The 19786-nt window shown below is 35.2% G+C and overlaps 1 protein-coding gene across 1 annotated transcript; it reads right to left on the reverse strand.

Annotated features, from left to right (window-relative positions):
* Positions 1-8321: 8321 nt before the first annotated feature.
* Positions 8322-19545, reverse strand: LOC128214621 (collagen alpha-5(VI) chain-like). The gene is made up of 7 exons (XM_052921188.1): positions 19378-19545; positions 18910-18945; positions 15776-15886; positions 14098-14211; positions 10982-11098; positions 10267-10851; positions 8322-9627 (listed from the first exon to the last, which is right to left on the reverse strand). The coding sequence occupies exons 1-7, from the start codon at positions 19412-19414 to the stop codon at positions 9053-9055; spliced, it is 1575 nt and encodes a 524-aa protein (XP_052777148.1). The 5' UTR covers positions 19415-19545; the 3' UTR covers positions 8322-9052.
* Between the last annotated feature and the right edge of the window lie 241 nt (positions 19546-19786).

Below are 19786 nucleotides of genomic sequence, written 5' to 3' on the forward strand. Positions count from 1 at the left end.
TATTATAACAGCTGTGTTTTTAGTATTAATAATTTACTTTTGAAGCTTTTAGCTCTCAGACTGTGCAATACCGGGGTATACTGGTGGTGTGAATATTAAGAAGATTTTAGTTTATTGCATGAGTTAATTGAAATCTGCTGGTGTTTGTTTTCTCTAGTTTTTTCTCGCACTTTATATAATATATACTTAATCTTTATTTTCACAGTTACGTCTTTTGTGATTTGTGTTTTGTTTATTTGTTATTAACTTTTGTAGACTGTTACAACGACTGTAGTGTAGGTCAAGTACATATATCTTGTATACGAAAGTAGTCCGTTGCGGGATATCACTGCAGATGTCGAGCAGGATGGACCGGATATTACCGTAGGGAGAAAGGCATGTCCATTGGAAGTAATTTGTGCATTTGCTTTTCGATATATGAATTGCTTTAATATAACGCTAGTTAAATCCTTATGAGTTTGAATCAAATGACACTAAAGTGACAAACCAAGAAGCAAGTTTCGAGTCTAAGTTTTGTTTAAAATCATTCCTGACATGTAACATTATCATATGAAATTGTTTTGTGCCTCGTAGAGGAAGCATATAGTAGTCGCACTGTCCGTTTGTTCCACCATCTGTCTGTCCGTCCGTTACAATCGTATTGTGATCAGATGCAACTTACTCAATTTTATTCGAATGTCGATCAAACTTCATAGACATTAACAGCAGCATGGGAGGTAAACAGTCGTGTTTTCGCCTGAAAAAAACAAAGTACGAATTCAAAGTAAATTGGCTATCAACCCGATAAGGCACAATCGGTGACATTTGTCAAGTTCCTGTTACTGCTTTGTGTCTGTTTCCAGACTGCTCGTATTCGAGTTACTGTCTGAACGGCGGTACATGCATTCCTAGTTCAGGAAATACGTCAGCTTCGTGAATTTGTGCAAGCGGGTGGATAGGAGACAATTGTGAAACCGTTGGAATGTTTTTGAGGACTTACTACAGTACTTACGACAAATCTTAATGCTTATGCATGTAGTTATTAATCCTTGATCTGTTAACTGTTACAGCATACTCTTTAAGCTGAGACTTAAACACTTAACATCTTTTCAAATTGATGAAATGGGTGCAGACAAAACTGTGCTATATTCTTTGATTTCTTCTTTAGAATATGAGCAATGTCCTTTGTACTTTTATTCCTGAAGAATGCACTTATCACACATCATCGGCGTGGTCGTATCACGTAAACAAATGTATAGTTTTTTTTTCAAAATGAGTTTAATTGTATTCAACACGTATATTTTGTCATTCATAAGTTTGTTTCAATATTTTTTCTCTTGTTGCTACTAGCTATACAGACAAAACATTATAATTATGTATATTTAGTGAAGTTTTTATTTCTTACAGAAAAGTTCACACGGATTGTCAGTAGAGCATGTATAATTAGATGTAAACGATTAAAGTAAACACACGCGAGTGTGAATGCCGTAATCATTCTACAGTGTGCATGTTGCTGTGATTTCCATGTTGAGCAAGGTACCAGGGTAAAGTAACGTCTTACAATGATGCTATGATGATAATATATGTTCCATATGTTAAGCTGTATGTTCGTTCAATTGATGTGAATAAGTTGAATACATTTACTGTTGAATTAATTTTTACTGGTCACAAGACCTCAAGCTATATTTGCACAGGTTATAAGCGGTATGATGCATTTTTTATGAAATGGCCAAGCGGTTTCAACAGAAGTGTATGGTCAAATTCTAGTACATATTCCTTAGTATAGTTTTATTCTTATACAAATGTTTTGGGTTTCGTGTGAAAATTTTCACTGGGTTTAAAAAATGAATAACGCAAAACGAAACATGTATGTGATTTACTTCATGACATTACCAAATGTAACTGTTTCTCAATTTCAATTTGCATAATTAGATTGCTTTCTTTATTAATAAAGTGCCATAAGTCATGATAATTATTAATTATTTGTAACATATTTAACTGTTTATAATAGTGTTTATCTATATCATATTGTAGACAAATTTTATTTTATTTGTGTTATTTTGAACGTTTTGCATTGCGTGTTCAATGAAGTGATTCGATTATGGTTAATATTGACCGAAATCAAACAACGTTATTCAAAAAGCGAGTCCCGATAAAACACGATTTCGTTTCCAATATAACACTAAACGCAGCGATATCCCACAGCAGAAAGACATATGCAATTGTTGTCACCACATTTTGTCGTCGGGGCTTATACGGAGTGGTAATGAACGCCTTTGCAGACTCAGTATTCTGGTCTACATACTAGCATGTGCTTTCTCCATTATGCTATGTACACTTTTCAACATGTTGGGTGCATTCTCCGTTTCGTTACGTGCAAACTTCATTATGTTTTGTGTATTTATCAATATGTTAGGTACTTTCTATGTTTCGTTATGTGCACATTTCATTATATTAAGTGTACTGATCACTGTGTTAGGTGATTTCTCCATTTCGTTATGTGCATACATCAATATGCTATTTACACTTTTCAATATGTAAGGTGCTTTTTCCATTTCGTTATGTTCGCACTACATTATGCTATGTTGTCTTATCAATACGTTACCGTAGATGCATTCTCTATTTCGTTAAGTGCATACTTTATTATGATATGTGTACTTATCAATGTTTTAGGTGCATTCTCCATTTCGTTATGTGAATACTTCATTATGTTATATGTACTTATCAATATGTTATGTGCACACTTCATCGTGTTATGTGCACTTAACAATATGTTAGGTTCATTCTCTGTTTCGTTATGTGTCTACTTCATGATGTTATGTACACTTAACAATATGCTAGGTCCATTCTCTGTTTCGTTATATGCCTACTTCATGATGCTATGTACACTTAACAATGTGTAAGGTTTATTCTCTAGTTCGTTGTATGCTCATTTCATTTTGTAATGCGTACTTAAAAGAATTATGTTACGTTCATTCTCTTTTTCGTTATGTGCATGCTAAATTAGGTTATGTGTTATGTGCATTCTCCAATTTATTAAGTGCATACTTCATTCTGTTTTAGTTTTTAACAATATGTTAGGTATATTTTTCATTTCGTTATGTGCACACTTCAAAAAGTTATTTCTAGTGACCAATGTGTTCGGTGCATTCTCCATGTCGTTATGTGCACAGATCATTGAGTCTTGTGAAATCTCCGTTTCGTTGTGTGCAAACTATATTATTTTATGTGCACAAAATAAAGTGTTAGGTGCAATCTTTATTACGTTAAGTGCTCCCTTTAGTATGTTATTTGCATCTATAGTTTTGTCATGTGACGGTTTCATTTCGTTATGAACATGTATGTGAAGGTTTCATTCGTTATGAACTTACTTTATTATCAGTGATTTTTTTGTGCAATTCACTGCCTTTTAAAGTCTGTTTCCCCTTGCTAAAAATGTCCAATTTCCAAAATTCCCCCAAAAATCAATTAAAAAAATCGGATTTTGATAAATGGTGATAGTACGTAGACCAGTATAATGAGGCAGCAAAGGCGTTCCATAGAGGGGACTAAAGTAAGTTGGGGATAGGTGGATTTGAAAGTTGCGTAGTAGTGTTCACATATACAATAAGTGTTGTACGATTGTAGTGGGGCAACATGTAAAGGCTCTTGAATTCAAATCGTACGATGTCCCTACGGCAGTCGTAAGATATGAATATAGTCATTGATTTATAGAACTGCTGTTGTAGGAATTCTTAAAGTCATGAGGACCTCCAATTAACCAATTATCGTACGAAATTCGTATGTATACCGTAACACAGTCGATGGTCGCACGCCAGACCCACGAAACGGGCCTGACGTCAGAAATAACCAACTAGACGTGAAGAATCGCACATATTTATAACTCTGCAGGGGCCTATAACAGCGATTATCTTAAAAATATTCCCCTTTTGCCGTAGACCTATGATAATCCGATTGGTTATGCTTAAATCAGGTTTGTCGCTTGTCTCGCTACTTGAACGAACGAGGCGTTTAATAACAAGAAGTTCAAACCTACTTTCAAAGAAGTACTTAAAGTACTGTAAAAAGTTCTAATTCCGATCAAATGTCTGAAATTTGTGGAAAATCCTCAAGAAATGAGTGAAAGGTAAAAAAACAACTTACGAAACATTGAAGGGGTTCAATAACTACGGAAATTTCTCCCCTAAAACGCGTTTCATCCAGACTAACAAGGAAACTTTGCGCATGCATTACGAAGAGTAGCTTGAAATATCATCCCTACCGTTGTGCACTCGTTGAGTAAGACGCGTATTTATCCAAATCGAACGTTTTTTAAGGAAATGTCGTTTTATCAATTTTAATTATATTTGGTTAAATTTAAACAATATTAAAGGACTGAAGGGCCATATTTTAGTGATCAAGATATGTAACGGACACCTGTGGTTGTAAGTGATTCATTCATTCTGATATCGACTTGTCTTATAAAAAACATAAACAACGGAAACATATAGGAAAGTTAAATATAATGGTTTGATGCGATTTTTTCTTAATTATGCACATAAATCGTGAATGTAAGCCATCGAATAAATACCTTTAAAAATTCAATGTGAACGAAACACCGACAGCTTACTGTTAAAAGATTCACTATAACTTTACTGAACAAATCGTATCAGGCGTTGGTGAGAAACCATTGAACGTAATCGCATATTTATAATATTCTTATAACATGCTATAATATGTTTATTATTTAAAAAAAATGTTTAATTGGTATGGTGACTGCCTACATTTCCATTAAAAGATAGTAGAGCAGAAAGTAATCAAAAGTACGGCGACAATGACATAAATCAGTATTAATTCAAATACCACTCACTAAACTCGTGTGCTCCCAAACCAGATAAAATCTCTTTTTCGTTGTCCCAAAAAAAGGGTAAAATTAAAACTGTTATAGTTACTTATAAAAGAAACGTTCAATCAATTAATATAGCCTATTAAATGACTCATCGGCCAACATTGTTATAAAAAAACTGGATTTATGTTTGTTTGTTTTATACTCGTAATTTTAAGAAAGTATTCAGAGGGTCAAAGGACACATTATTATTTTTCTATGGTACTGTCTTTTTAAGTATGTGATTATTATTTATATAAACACCAGTGCCCTATATTTTATAGAGAGTTCAAGAATTGATATGCTTTCTGAAGCATGAGATATGCCCTGTCACTGTATTTTGAAATTTATTATGCTATTCGAAAGCAAACTTCAGACAAACATTCCAATAGTATTCAAGTTTGCATTAATCTCAGGGTATGATATGTACTTTCCACTTAATGTCATCCACTGATAACCTCGCATACAAATTGGTTTAATAAGGATGTTTAATAAAGATGTTATAGTTTTTTAATGGATAAAACGATCTGAATTTTTTTATCTTTTGCTACATACCCTTACCATGTAATACTATATTCTGTTAAGGAGGTAATAAAGAGTTCAGTTTGAATGTATTTTCTTGTTCGATCGTATATCGTAAAGATACGTATCTTCGTGAAAATACCAACGGAGCTTTATGCCGTATATACTGTTTTCAATAAAAAAAATAGACGACTATTATTTGATCTTTGAAGTACGCAAATATATTGACATCTGTAGAATGGAATATATTTTGTTCTTCTTCCAAAAATCTTGTATAAAAAGGCATCTCATTGTCTTTAGAGTAAATGTCCATAGCAAATTGCCAGGTGTTGTTTAAGTTTACATTGATACTAAGTGTTTGCTGGTAACCTTATATAATAGAAATCAAGTGGTAAACACCATACACCCACAGGAACAAACAAAATCAAACAGCATTTTCTTTTCAAATTTAATTGAACTCTAAAAAGAGTTATTCCTGTGTCTAAAAGGGATCCATTCCGGAGAACATGTAAGCACACATTATACGTGTTGCCATAGCAACTGAAATGGTTAAGAATGCACTTTCTCTATTTATAAACATGAAGGTTTACGAAAAATTAAAACGGTCAATTTGAAAAGCTACCAGAGTATGTGTAATAATATATGATTTTAACTGGTTTTGAAGATAAATGACGTCAAAGCGACTCAATCATGTGTGTGATGTCAGAGTAAAAACACACTGCCATGGAAGCGCATGTAGTATTTACTGAGCAAGTGAGCATGCATCCTACTTGACTTGTTTTAAGTAGATTTGGTTGTTTGTTCACTTATCAAAGGCTCACAATATAGGTTAATGCAAACTATTTTTTTAATTTTCAAGTATTATCATGTTTAACTCATTTTACTTAAATCATAAAAACAAAAAGGAATGGCTGTGGTCAAGTCTATATAGTCGAAATAGAATTCTCCTCATCTAACATGTCCCGCTCGGGAATGACAGTGGTCAAGTCTATATAAATTTATCCTCATCTAACATGACCCGCTCGGGAATGACAGTGGTCATGTCTATATAAAATTATCCTCACCTAACATGACCCGCTCGGGAATAACATTGGTCAAGTCTATATACAATTATCCTCACCTAACATGACCCGCTCGGGAATGACAGTGGTCAAGCCTGTATAAAATTATCCTCACCTAACATGACCCGCTCGGAAATGACAGTGGTCAAGTCTATATAGGGTTCTCCTCATTTAACTTGTCCCAATCGGGAATGACAGTGTTCAAGTATATATAGAGTTCTCCTCATCTAACAGGCCCGCTCTGGAATGACAGTGGTCAAGTATATATAGAGTTCTCGTCATCTAACATGACTCGCTCGGGAATGACAGTGGTCAAGTTTATATAGAGTTCTTCTCATCTAACATGTCCCGATCGGGAAAGACATTGACCAAGTCTATATAGAGTTCTCGTCATCTAACATGTCCCGCTCGGACATGACAGTGGTCAAGGATATATAAAGTTCCCTTCACTTAACAGGCCCAGTTCTGGATTGACAGTGGTCAAGTATATATACGGTTCTCTTCATCTTACATGTCCCGCTCGGAAATAACAGTGACCAAGTCTATATAGAGTTCTCCTCATCTAACATGACCCGCTCGAGAATGACAGTGGTCAAGTCTATATAGAGTTCTCCTTATCTAACGTATCCCAATCGGGAATTACAGTGGTCAAGTACATATAGAGTTCTCATCATCTAACCTGTCCCAATCGGGAATGACAGTGGTCAAGTTTATATAGAGTTCTCCTCATCTAACAGGACCGCTCTGGAATGACAGTGGTAAAGTATATATAGAGTCCTCCTCATCTAACAGGCCCGCTCTGGAATGATAGTGGTCAAGTATATATAGAGTTCTCCTCATCTAACAAGCCCGCTCTGGAATGACAGTGGTCAAGTATATATATATAGTTCTTCTCATCTAACAAGCCCCGTCTGGAATGACAGTGGTCAAGTAAATATTTAGTACGGCAACCTTATTGACCTTGTAATCTTCGACTGTAAGAATGAATTAAGGACACGCGGCGCCGGTGATATTCATGCCAAGTGCAAGGATATTATGGCGATGTTGATAGTTCTTTTTTTCTATATAAGCTCGGGTAAGAAGACAGTTTCACCTGATGTATGATAGGAGCGGGTTCGTACCTACCAGAGACTTATAACATTAGGATTCTTCTGCTTTATACAGAAATGTCATATAGTTATTGCTGAAATGGACCGTAGCTCTTAGATGCCACGATAACTCGGCCAGCGTGTGACTCGAACACACAACCCCGTGAGTGGGGGGAGGACACTCGTACCACAACTTCACCTCAATACAATTTGAAATAAGAACCTAAAAGAGTATTGCATGCTACTGGAAATAATTTAATTAAACCTTGGACGATAATAAAGAATGTGTTCTCCGATTTAAAACTTAATTGCAATATCGAACATGCAGAGTTCAAATTAAACGCTACAAACGTATTTTGTGCTTACATACGTTTTATTTTGATTCCAGAGCTAGTGTAAGACCACTCGTGACATGACAGGAGGCCTGAACGTTTGTTTTAAGAAACCAAAAACTGCCTATGAAAGATTGATTTGAAAGTGACAAATGTCTTTATTTCGCGTTACATTTTTACTCAATCATGTGGTTAGCATTGAATTATAAATAAATAAAAAAATAAACATCATTTTATCAACATTTAAAACACACACAGTATAACTGGGTGTAAACGGTTGTATTACAAAGGTTAATACCTTAAGGTGTTCCTCCGCACATTTCATGTTTTTTTCTTCAGTATTTCCATTTACATTATACTCATTGTTTTAAATACTTCATTTTGAGTTGATATCCAAAGTAAAAACATTTATTTGAAAGAGAACATTTTATGAGTAAATCCAACTAAGCTTTACCCCTTCAAACACTAATAAGGCTGATTTTCAAGATTTTTATTAGCTATAAAGATGAGTAGTTACATGACGTTGTGTACAATATCTTCAAAATTGGAAGGTAAACAATCACAGATTTTCTTTTTGATTGATCAAGAGACATCGAAGGAAATAAAAGGATCTGTCATAACATTTGTCTGGATTTGATGAACTTCATGAAGCCGCTGTTTATTTTCAAAAATCTGGAAACTGATAAAAAAATCACGTCTATCAAAATGTGTTTTTTCTCATTTTTTCCAATAATATTTTCATATAAAATAGTTTTGTTCTGTTAACTGGTGTTTATTTTACCAGACTCTACTGTGTTTATGTCTGAAACTCTGATCATGTGATAATAAGATTTAGACATTGTTGACGTGTCGCTCTATGTAACTTTGATGATTGGGGTTGGACGTAATGAAGACGAATTACTTTTTTAATTCATGGGAAAATATCTTAAAAATTCGGAAAAAGTCCCTTAGTGTGCCAAAATCTTAATTATACAGTATTGATGGTTTACGCCCTTCATGAAGAATTAGTATTACGAGGCTGATAGAAATAAAAATGTGATACTTGTTAAATTGCTTTGCCTGCCCTTAGGTTTCCATAAGTCAACTTGAAATAATTTCCAACACTAGTTTTAGATGTTATTCACATATACGTGATGGCATTACAGGTCATATTCTATATTTACTTATAAACGTCGTAGAAACGTTAAGTCACAGAACAACGAACTGTTAATCTGGACATTTGAAATATTCAATAACATTTAATAGGGTAAATAAAACAGTTTTGTCTGTGTTAAAGTCTTCTCCTAAAACGTAGATGTAGGCCGAATCCGATGCCACCTGAAGCAATTTCTCAACATCTGAATTAAGTCCAGCCGCTATTACCACGACTGTCACATCACTCTGCTTGCCAAATTCCTCAAAGTGGTCTCCGATAGCGTTTATACTTAAACCTTGTGTGAAGAGTATAACAAATTGTCGTTTTGAGTGGCCATGTGTAGATAAATGGTTTTCCAATCCTGCTACAAGATTCGAAGCATATATTCTTGTAATTTTATCATTTTGTCGAATTGCAGTGTTCAATTTTGTCATGATGTCTCCCTTTTGTTTGTATTCACCAAGAGAAACAATCGTCTCATACTGATTGCCAAACGTTGCAAGAGAAATGTCCGTGTCGTGAGGGTAAAGCCCGAGGTGGTCAGTAATAAATGCACCAGCGTCTAAGAAAGAATAAAAATCTTGAACACTTGTCTCCCCTGACAAATCGAAAGCCAACAAAACGTTCGATCCATGTTGCACACACCCTGCAATATAGAAAATATTCGTGAAGGCAACTATGTCGTGTAGAAGCAACAGTTAAGCAAAATAACTGCAGACAAAAGTATAAATTGAATAATACAGTTGAACCCCGTTGGCTCGAATTCCCAGGGACCGGTGGAAAATACATCGAGCTTCGTTAAAATCGAGCCAAGCGGAATTGTTAAAGCTGCACTCTCACAGATTTACCGTTTTTATAACTTATTATTTTATTTTTTGTCTTGGAAAGAGCAAATTTTTGCGTAAATATCTGTAAACCAAAGATATAAGGTTGCTGACAAAAATCAGATCGTAGATTCTCATATTTCCTTTCGAAAATTAATGTTTTATGGCTTAAACCGTTACTAACGGCTTAATAAAAATACATACAACATCATTTTTTTAACTTAAATATAAAAATCTGCGATCTAATTTTTTGGCAGCAGTCTTATATAACTGGTTTCCATGGATTTTCGCAAAAATTGGCCCGTTCCAAGACAAAAAAGGTGTAAAGACGTTCAATCTGTGAGAGTGCAGCTTAAAGAAATCGGTCCTCTATATCTAGCTCGAGCCAACGATGAGTTCGAGCCAAGCGAGTTCGAGCCAACGGGGTTCGACTGTATTACTGATTTTTCTGTAAATCGTACCTTCGCATCCAAACATGGTCTCTCTCAGTACAGTTTGAACAAGGTCGGATCCAACCATGGGGAAAATTTCTAAAACTGACGATGCAATGTCAACGAGTCCGCCATGGTCGACTTGACGACCAGTTGCGACGCCATATATTTTGGCTCCAGTGTCTGACATTAAATTTACTGCTTCCCGATTTGCATCGACTGGACGTGAATAAAGGCCATCACTTAAAACAAACACGTATTTCAATGCTCCTGGCCTTGCTCCAAAACTTTGTGCAAATATTTTTGACCTAATCAAATCTAGTGCCTTTTCAGGATACGTTGAGCCATCGCATGCAGTCGATTCTGTCATTCGATCAATAGCATGTTCGATAGAATCCTTGTCTGTGAAATCGTTGAGATAGAAAATGACTTCCGGCTCCATCGAAAAGGTTACAAGTGAAAACTGATGATGTTCAGAACCGATTGGAAACTTGGAAAACTTGGATACAAACTCCATCATAAACGCTTTATGTCGGCTAAAGCTGGTTTTATTTTCGCTCAGCGAGACATCAAGAACAAAAACCATGTCGGCATTTCTGTATGGCGTACACTTATCTGTAATGATTTCAAAAACGTATTAAAGCTTATATGATTAAAACAAGACGGAGAATTGTTTGTATAAGACAATGCATCGCATAGGCAGCTGAAAATTTCCAAATTAATATTTTCATCATTTATCACCAACCTATGCTTTCGCAGTACGTGTCTTTCCATCCGTAGTTGCAAACGCAGCTGAAATCACTCAAATCTGAACTCGGTAAGCAGGATCCATGATAGAAGCAGTGGCCATCATACGAGCAGTCTAGTGATATTCAAACAATGTTAAATTAAAATAGTAAAGCAGCTTCAGTCTGTTAGAAATATGAGATCTAACATGCCACCTCATGCATACAACAAGAAAATACTCAAACTGTACCCTCTAACAGCAAATGATACTGTCGTTCTTGATATTTGAACGTATTTATATTAAATAAATATCAATTCCAATGAACGGTGATAACATATAATATTAACCCGCGAGTGATTATGTCTACATAAGCGCCTCGACGGTTAACATTATATGTTATCGCCCTCCATGGGATCTGATATTAATTGTGATATACCGAACCAATACTGTTTATGCAGGTTACGCCTTCAATTGTGGCGGTGTAGTTAACAAGGAGTCAACAAAATCATATTAACCATGAAGTGATTATATTTTTCACACTTTATTGATACTTCACGTTATAAACTGTTTCCCTTTTATTAAATTTCTATATTTTTTACTACTAACACGGATTTCAACTATATTTTATAAGCGTATATTGTGCCCAGGCGCTTGAGAAAGGAAGAAAAATATTTTAGACTACACCAAAATGTTGAATTAAAAATGATCACATGTGACATTACGGAGCTACTTATTGTTTTGTATGTTAGCTGGTTTAGGTAAACAACTAACTCCAGTTAGAAGACAACATTTTATTAGTTCTTAACAGCATGGATGCTATAAGCAGAGTGAATACATGTATGAATGGTCAAGTGTATTCTGAGCAGAGAGACTGCTATTGGCTAGTGGGCGATACACCTTTACTACAGTGGGTTGGGCTTATCAGTAATTGGCAGCTAGTCCAATTATGTAACATCTCTCTTTCTTTGAAGTAGGGTTCTCACAGTCAGTACTGGAGTTCACAGCTTGTAGTAATTTGCTAAGTTCCTATGTCAATAAATGCACAGCTTGACTTATCCATTTTATGACTGCATAGTTTATATTACATGTCTTGTGGTTTTCTGCTAATGTAAGAACACTCTCTATTATATCTAAAATCTAACAAGAATTAAACATATAAACATGAAAAAGTAGTTCCTGAAAACATTATTTACATAGTCAATACAGCATGTATTTACAATGAAAGTTTCTGAGGCATTTTGACATTCCGACCCGATCTCGTTGTATAATAAACCCTATCATCAGATGTCTGACAATGGCTATCTGAAATGGTCTGTGCTTGTGAGTTGACAGGTATTTCAACTGAAGGGGAATTAAATGTTTCCTCTGATACTTGTGGCTGTACTGTATTACCTAGAGAATATGACTTTTCTGTAGCAGGACAAGGTATTGGGCTAGGATTTAGATCAGAGGTGGATGGATTTGACTGATAAGATTGACCATTGGTGGGAAAAGGTTTCTCATTAGTTTTTAAAAGATGTTGCCTGTTTCTTCTGTATAATCCTTCGTTCTCCGTTTTGACAACATATGACCTATTGTTCACCCTTTTTTCTACTACAGCAGGTAACCAACGTTTTCCTTGCCTTACCCTTACACTTTCGCCTATTTCAAGAGATCTGAGTGGCTTAGCAGACTGGTCATGATAAAACTTTGACTTTTGTTTGGAAATATGCATTTTGTCTTTAACAGTCTGCATATCATGTACTCGTGGCTTAAGCTGTTTGTCTACTAATGGCAGTGTTGACCTTAACTGTCTGCTCATTAAGAGCTGTGCAGGGGATTGACCACATTGTAATGGGGCATTGCGATACTCTAACAGTGCTAGGTATGGGTCATTTCCTGCCTGTTTTGTTTTTGTGAACAGAGACTTAATTGTCTTGACGGTAATTTCAGCAAGTCCATTACCCGAGGAGTGACCTGGGGAAGATGTTATGTGTTTGAAATCGTACTGTTCTGCAAATTTGTTGAACTCTAAAGAGTCATAGCATGGTCCATTATCAGATCGTAAAACTTCTGGGATGCCGTGACGGCTGAAGTAACCTTTCAATTTATCAATCACTGTGACTGACCTTGAGTTTGGGAGCATGCTAACCTCAAAATATCTGCTGTATGCATCCACCAGCAAGACATAATCAGAATTGTTCCAGTGGAACAGATCTGTGGCACAGATTTGCCATGGTCTATCGGGCACTTTGCTAGGTTGCAGGGGTTCCTTTTGATTTGAACACCTGTGTTCTAGGCAAATTGGGCAATTTAGCACTAGTGATTTTATCTCTGAAGACATATTTGGCCAAAACAGAACCTCGCGTGCGCGTTGTGTGCATTTTTCTACACCAAAGTGACCTTCATGAATCTTTTCCAACATTAAGGGTCTGATTTCCTTGGGAATAAGGATTTTGTTTCCTTTCAGTATAATGCCATCAACTACTGACAATTCATCCCTAAAGTTCCAAAATTCAAGAAGCGTGCTGGGGCATTGTGGTCTGTCATTTGACCATCCTTCAAGAATAACCTTTGCAAGTAATTGCATTTGAGAATCTGACTCTGTGGCAGTCCTTATCAGCTCCATTTTCTGATCACTTACAGGTAAATTTGACATGACAGCGTGTACATGCACGTCTAAACCTTCTGCAATTTCTGGGTATGTGTCAGGTAAATATTTGCGAGACAGCGTGTCTGCTAGAGGAATTTGTTTACCTGGGACAAATATCAATTCTACATCGTATTTCTGCAACTGTAACAGCAAACGTTGCAAACGTGGGGGTGCACAATGCAAGCCTTTTTTCCAAATTGCCAACAGTGGTTTATGATCGCTCTGACATTTGATTCGTTTACCATATACGTACTGGTGAAACCTTTTGCAACCAAAGAAAATGGCATATAGCTCTTTCGTTATCTGAGCATAGTTAACCTCTGTTTTAGTGAGAGATTTCGAAGCAAAACTGACTGGTTTCTCATCTTGCATGAGAACTGCAGCAAGGTGATGTTAGGTTATGTAATTTTATGAAAAGACAAAAACACGCTAAGTATAATAAAGCCAAAAAGCCTTGAACTGGAACTTCCGTAACAAGTATGCAAATAACTTATGAACGTACCAACTTGTTGACAGTTGCTTCCAACCCAACCGGGAGCACAGTTGCATGTGTAGCTTGTTGACCCAGAATTAATGCACGTGCCTCCGTTCATACAATAGCCAGGGTAAGAACAATCTGATGAGAAAAGGAAACAAATATTTTAAGTTTTTGACCTTTAGACCTTTTAACATTTCTAAGTTATATATTACGTTACATTAATCGACTAATCAATATTTATCCCACGTTTATTTCACTAGATGGAATCATTAATCAAGTTATTTAATATACACTTTTCTAATTGGTCAGTTTTTTAGTATTTAAAGACGGTTTCAGGAAATTTAATGTCAGGGTGTTTCCAACGCAAGTAAAGTGATTTTATTTATCTTCATCAAATTATCTGAGTTAACACATTTCATTTACTAATTGTATTTTTATCATTCTGTTTCGCTTTGTTTCGGTCTGCGCACATTTGTTGTATTATTGCTTGAGCTGACCGTGTGCCCTCTCGACTTTAAATGTATATGAGTGATATGGATGACTTAAGTTAAAAGAAATCCCAATTCCAAGTCACAACTAGATATCTGTAGTGTTGAACACCTCTTGGTTATTTAACGTGCTCGGTGTTAAGCTTATACAAACGAGAAACAACTTTGCAACCAGTACTGAGTGATCGAAAGTGTTCCAGTAGTATTTTTACGACCGAACTACCATTAATTAACATTTAACATTATTCGTATGACAAGTTCGTGAGTTGAACTGGGACGTTTAGAAGAAAAAGCTCTGCCACAAGACAATTGGGGGATGGGGGGGGGGGGGGTGCACATGAAAAGCAAATCAGTTTGCCAAAACCCCGAAAGAGGTTTGAAAGTTCATCAAATACCTAATCTTAAATAAAAAATAACCTTCCTTTCTGTTAAAAGATAAGGAAAAAATAAACCCTCATTAGCTCAATGAAAAATAACACAAACAAAATTTGTTGTTGATGTTCATTTATGTTAATAAATCTAAAAGAAATGGAGCTACGGACGAAAATTGCGTCCGGCGTTCGAATATTTTTCACTTGCACCATGCAATATTTTTCGTAAAATTTCTGTTTTGTATGTTTTACTTTTTTAGTCAAATAAGGTTTTAGTTGTGTTGGTTAATGTGCAATTAATAATGATTCCTTCCAATTGAACAAGACTAATCATATAATGTAACAGGTTCCAGATTTAGTAGTTTGATTTTCAAGAAACAACCAAACGAATTAAAAACTATAAGGATTATGACTTTTAGTCGTGCCTAGCCTAGAAGGGTCGGCATTCAATATTGTATGTAGTTTCTTCTTCAGAATAATATCCCTTCAATAATGTATAAATGGTCGCAAATATTTACGATTTCCTTTTGAACATTAAAGTTGCTCTTTAAACAGTGGTTATGTATTGTTGTTGTTGTTTTTCTTTTACGTAATATAAATCTTTTTCTGTGTTTAGTTTTATTATGTTGTCATTTTCATGTGTAAATCGCATGCATGTAATTTGTCTTGGTTATTTTGTTATAAATCTTGAAACCTGAAACTTGCTCCCGGGTTTGACACTAAAGTGTCCTATGATCAACACTTTAATTACATAGTGCGTGTAATGAGTGTTATAGTAAAGCAATGCATACAATGCATATATTGAACTGCAACTGTACAAACGACCCCCCCCCATCAACCAACCTATCACGCCACAGTAAGTTCCTGTCCACCCTGCGCTACATCTGCAATGGTATCCTACACCGGCAGTAAAGGTGCACTTGCTGTCACCTCCTGGACACCTGTGGTGACAGTCTACAAACGATAATAACGTATAATTATAACTAAACCGTTCCTGCATTTTTTTATGAAAAACACTTTCGATTAGTCCTTCATACATAAATATTCCCAAAACTAGCTCAATCTGATAGTCTGTGTCAGGTTTTCCAGTTTCACTGCCTGTCACCCAAGTGCCTGTGCGTCTGTATTTTCTAAGGCGTTTTGGCCCAAAATGCCATTCTTTGAGGTTTTTCAACTGAACCTGGACTCAAATGGCATTCTAAGCATCGAATGGGGCAGTTATACACATCTTTGCACACATTTCAAGTTCTCGCAGTCAAATTTTCACCAAATTTGGACGTTTTCAGTGCTCGTAAGATTGCAGACGACTCAATTTTTTAAACAAAAAAAAGGCGAAAGTTGTGAAAAACAGGAACTAGCATATTTAGATCAACCGGACAAGATAAATGTATTTAATTGTGAAAAATTGCCAGAAATAGTGAAATGCAATACATTTCTTGCCAAAAATGACACTTTTTAAACAAAGCAGTTTGGTCCCTTTTAGGTTACACACCACCATTGTGATTTCCTCTCTAATTAAATATGAAATGATTATTTTTAGACAACATTTATAGGCATTTCGAGCAAATGCAGACTATGATAAACATATATATTGTTACGACCTAGCCCCGTGGTCCGTCGACGCTATCAACTGTCCCTTTTAGGGTGACCAAGTATTTGAAGCAATAAATGTTACGACCTAGCCCCGTGGTCCGTCAACGCTATCAACTGTCCCTTTTAGGGTGACCAAGTATTTGAAGCAATAAATGTTACGATCTAGCCAAAATGACGACGCAATGAACGTTTTACGTTTTATTTTTGGAGCAAATAAATATATGCATCAAGACATCAAACATCTGATATAATATACGGTAGTAATCAGCGGCACCGTACACAGCAAAACGCGTTGGCTTATATGAACGTTGGCACAGCACGTCGAAGTAAGACAATAAAATAGTATTATCAGTATAAAGTTGTTTACAAACTCAATATAAAATCGATGCCTGTTAATTTATTACTTGTAAGTAGTTTATTTACTTATTTATTGTCTATTTAAATATTTAGGTTGATTTTAACCTTTTGAGAATAATATGCAGGCAGCTTGTTCAATCATCCAAATTCGACTGTCCTGAGACTGAAAATTCACGGCCTTATATACTCCTATGGTTAAATGACCCGAAAATCTCGGTCAAATGACCTGACCCAAATTGACCCGACCGAAAATGACCCAGAATCGGGTCAAATGACCCGATTGGCTGACAGCCATTGTAAAATATTCAAGATGGCGGACGAACTGTCAAATGACCGTGAAGTTTCCGAAAAAGGATTTAAAACATCACAATGGATTACAACAATAAATTATCAGTGCATTTCATGTGAATAATGGATTATTAACTAAGAGACATTATCACCTTGTGGAACGACATGATTCAAACGCTCAAGTAAGAATAACTTGTCAAGTTTTGAAATCTTGAAAGGTCAAAAACTATCTCAGGATTACCCAAGATTCAAAGGTAAAATGGCGGTGTACACGCTGAATTACAAAGAAAATATGTGAACTTTGTGAAATTCCCGACAAGAGTTATTACGTTTTGCTGTGTTAGTGCCATAAAACAACAGGTTTGAGATCAGTACATGTTATGCAAATAATGTTAAACCTGTACATCAATAATTTACTGAATAATTTGGTACTTATTAAATATTTTGCATGAACAATGCTTGAAAAAATGGACTTTATCCAGGATAATATTACTAACAACACTTAGTGACTATTAATGATCTTGGCATGATGGACGCAGGGCTAGCCCGTCTGTAATATCAGGATGGCGCTAAGCACTGGCCTAAAATGCCAAGGTTTGAAAACTTCAAAATATCTTTCCATGAATAGACAAAGGTAAGTATGAATTACATATATTTTACATTAATAAAGATAAATGCAGTATGGAGCGACGCATGCCGGGGTTTATCAATATTCTTAAAGTACAAGCTTTAAATTACTTTCTAAGACAATAAAAAAGGGGGGTTAAGCTATTCCTAAGAAAAATCACTCCACTTGAAAAACAAACTCTAAAAATTGCACAGTCCGCCATAACAGTTCTTCAAAAATGACCTTTCAACTATAGGGCAGCAGTTTATGCTTTAATCTCTAATTGATAAATCAAGCAAGAATAGATACTTAAGGAATAAAAAGTTCAGCAATAATGATATTTTTGATTTACAGTGTATTGAGCATGTGAAAACATGTCTATCAATCATAAGAACATTTTTTTATTGAGAATTTTCCACACAACAGAAGTACATATGACGCAATGGTGACGTCATACCTATAAAAAAATGACATTTCTAACATCGGTACGATTGGCTTACATACAATGCTCGATTTTCCGCAATAGCTAACAACTGGCGTAGATGTAAAAAGGCGGAGTATGTATATTATGTTATAAAAACAGAGAAAAAAAAACACACAAAAACAAACAACACCATATTATTACTAGCTCATGAATCTTAAATCTTTCAGATCAGTGTGTGTATACCACGTGATAAATTGCGAAGGCAATATTTTGATTTGAAAAAGATACTTTAAACGAAAATAACTTCACTATTGCTTCACCTTTTTAAATGAAACATAGCGCAGTCTATGCTGCTTTGAGATCCCTACCTTCGGTCTTTACCAGAGTTTGATTGAGCGTTTAGTTTCTTTAAACACTTCGACAAACCTTTTCACAATACGGCCGTCTGACGGAGCACTGTCAAAACATGATTTTGGAAACAGGTTTGTCGAAGTGTTTGATGAAACTAATCACCCTATCAAACTCCGGTAATAAAACGAAGGCGGGGCTCTTTAAGCGGCATAGATTGCCCTTTGTTTCATTTAAAATGGTATTGTAAAAGAAAAGTTATCTCTGATTTAAGTCTTCATTTTAAGCAAAATGTTGTCTTCTGACGTAGCATATATGACATAATTTATCACGTGGTATACACACACTGTAGATACTCACTCGATGGGGCTGCCCCAGCATTACACAGCTTGAGTGCTAAAAATTTGAAAAAGAAATACATTATCAATGACACGTAACTGTAATAATCTGTAAGTACGTTCATACACAAACATATACATGTTTTAATATATGAATAATTTTACACAATTAGTTGATACACAAGTATGTGAATACTTTGAAACAAATATTTGATATTCTTTATATCTACAGCAATATGCAAACAATCGATACAAGCGTCACGGCTGCGCTCTCCATATTAACAATATAGTAACAGTATTCCATTTTTTGTATCGACATATTTACCATTGACCAATGTAAAGAGTCTGTATGTTTATTTTGTATAACTGTTTTCTTAAGTTCAGTGTTGTCATAAAAAGTGTTTACATAATATTTACACATAGTTTCTTTCAAGACGCAAAGTTTCGTCAAAAGACTGTATGCGAATTTGACAAATACATCAGTACATACCCATTGAAAAAACAATCCATGCTACTAAAATCGTCATTGCTTTCAAGTGTTGTTAAAGTAGTAATAGGTACAGCAAAAACACAGTTTTATATTTCTTATCCATCAACAACTGTAGGGAATTCCCCTTTTAATCCAGAGTTCAATCTACGATTTTTGAAACAATAAAGATCAATTTGTTTCATTGTTTTATTTTTCTTATGGAAATTCCCTGTCTTGTTTTTGCGATAAGAAGTATGATTTACATTTGATCGATACAATGAGTATAAGAAACCTATCTGTATTGACTATTGATTTCTATATCTGTTAATAGCGGTATTATGATCAACAGCAGTTTAAAATAGCTTTATATTAAGTTCAATCCAAAGTCCCAATACCAATCCATCCATTTTTGATACATTAATATAAAAAA

The sequence above is a fragment of the Mya arenaria genome, chromosome 13 (assembly GCF_026914265.1).
Source record: "Mya arenaria isolate MELC-2E11 chromosome 13, ASM2691426v1".
Classification (NCBI taxonomy): Eukaryota; Metazoa; Mollusca; class Bivalvia; order Myida; family Myidae; genus Mya; species Mya arenaria.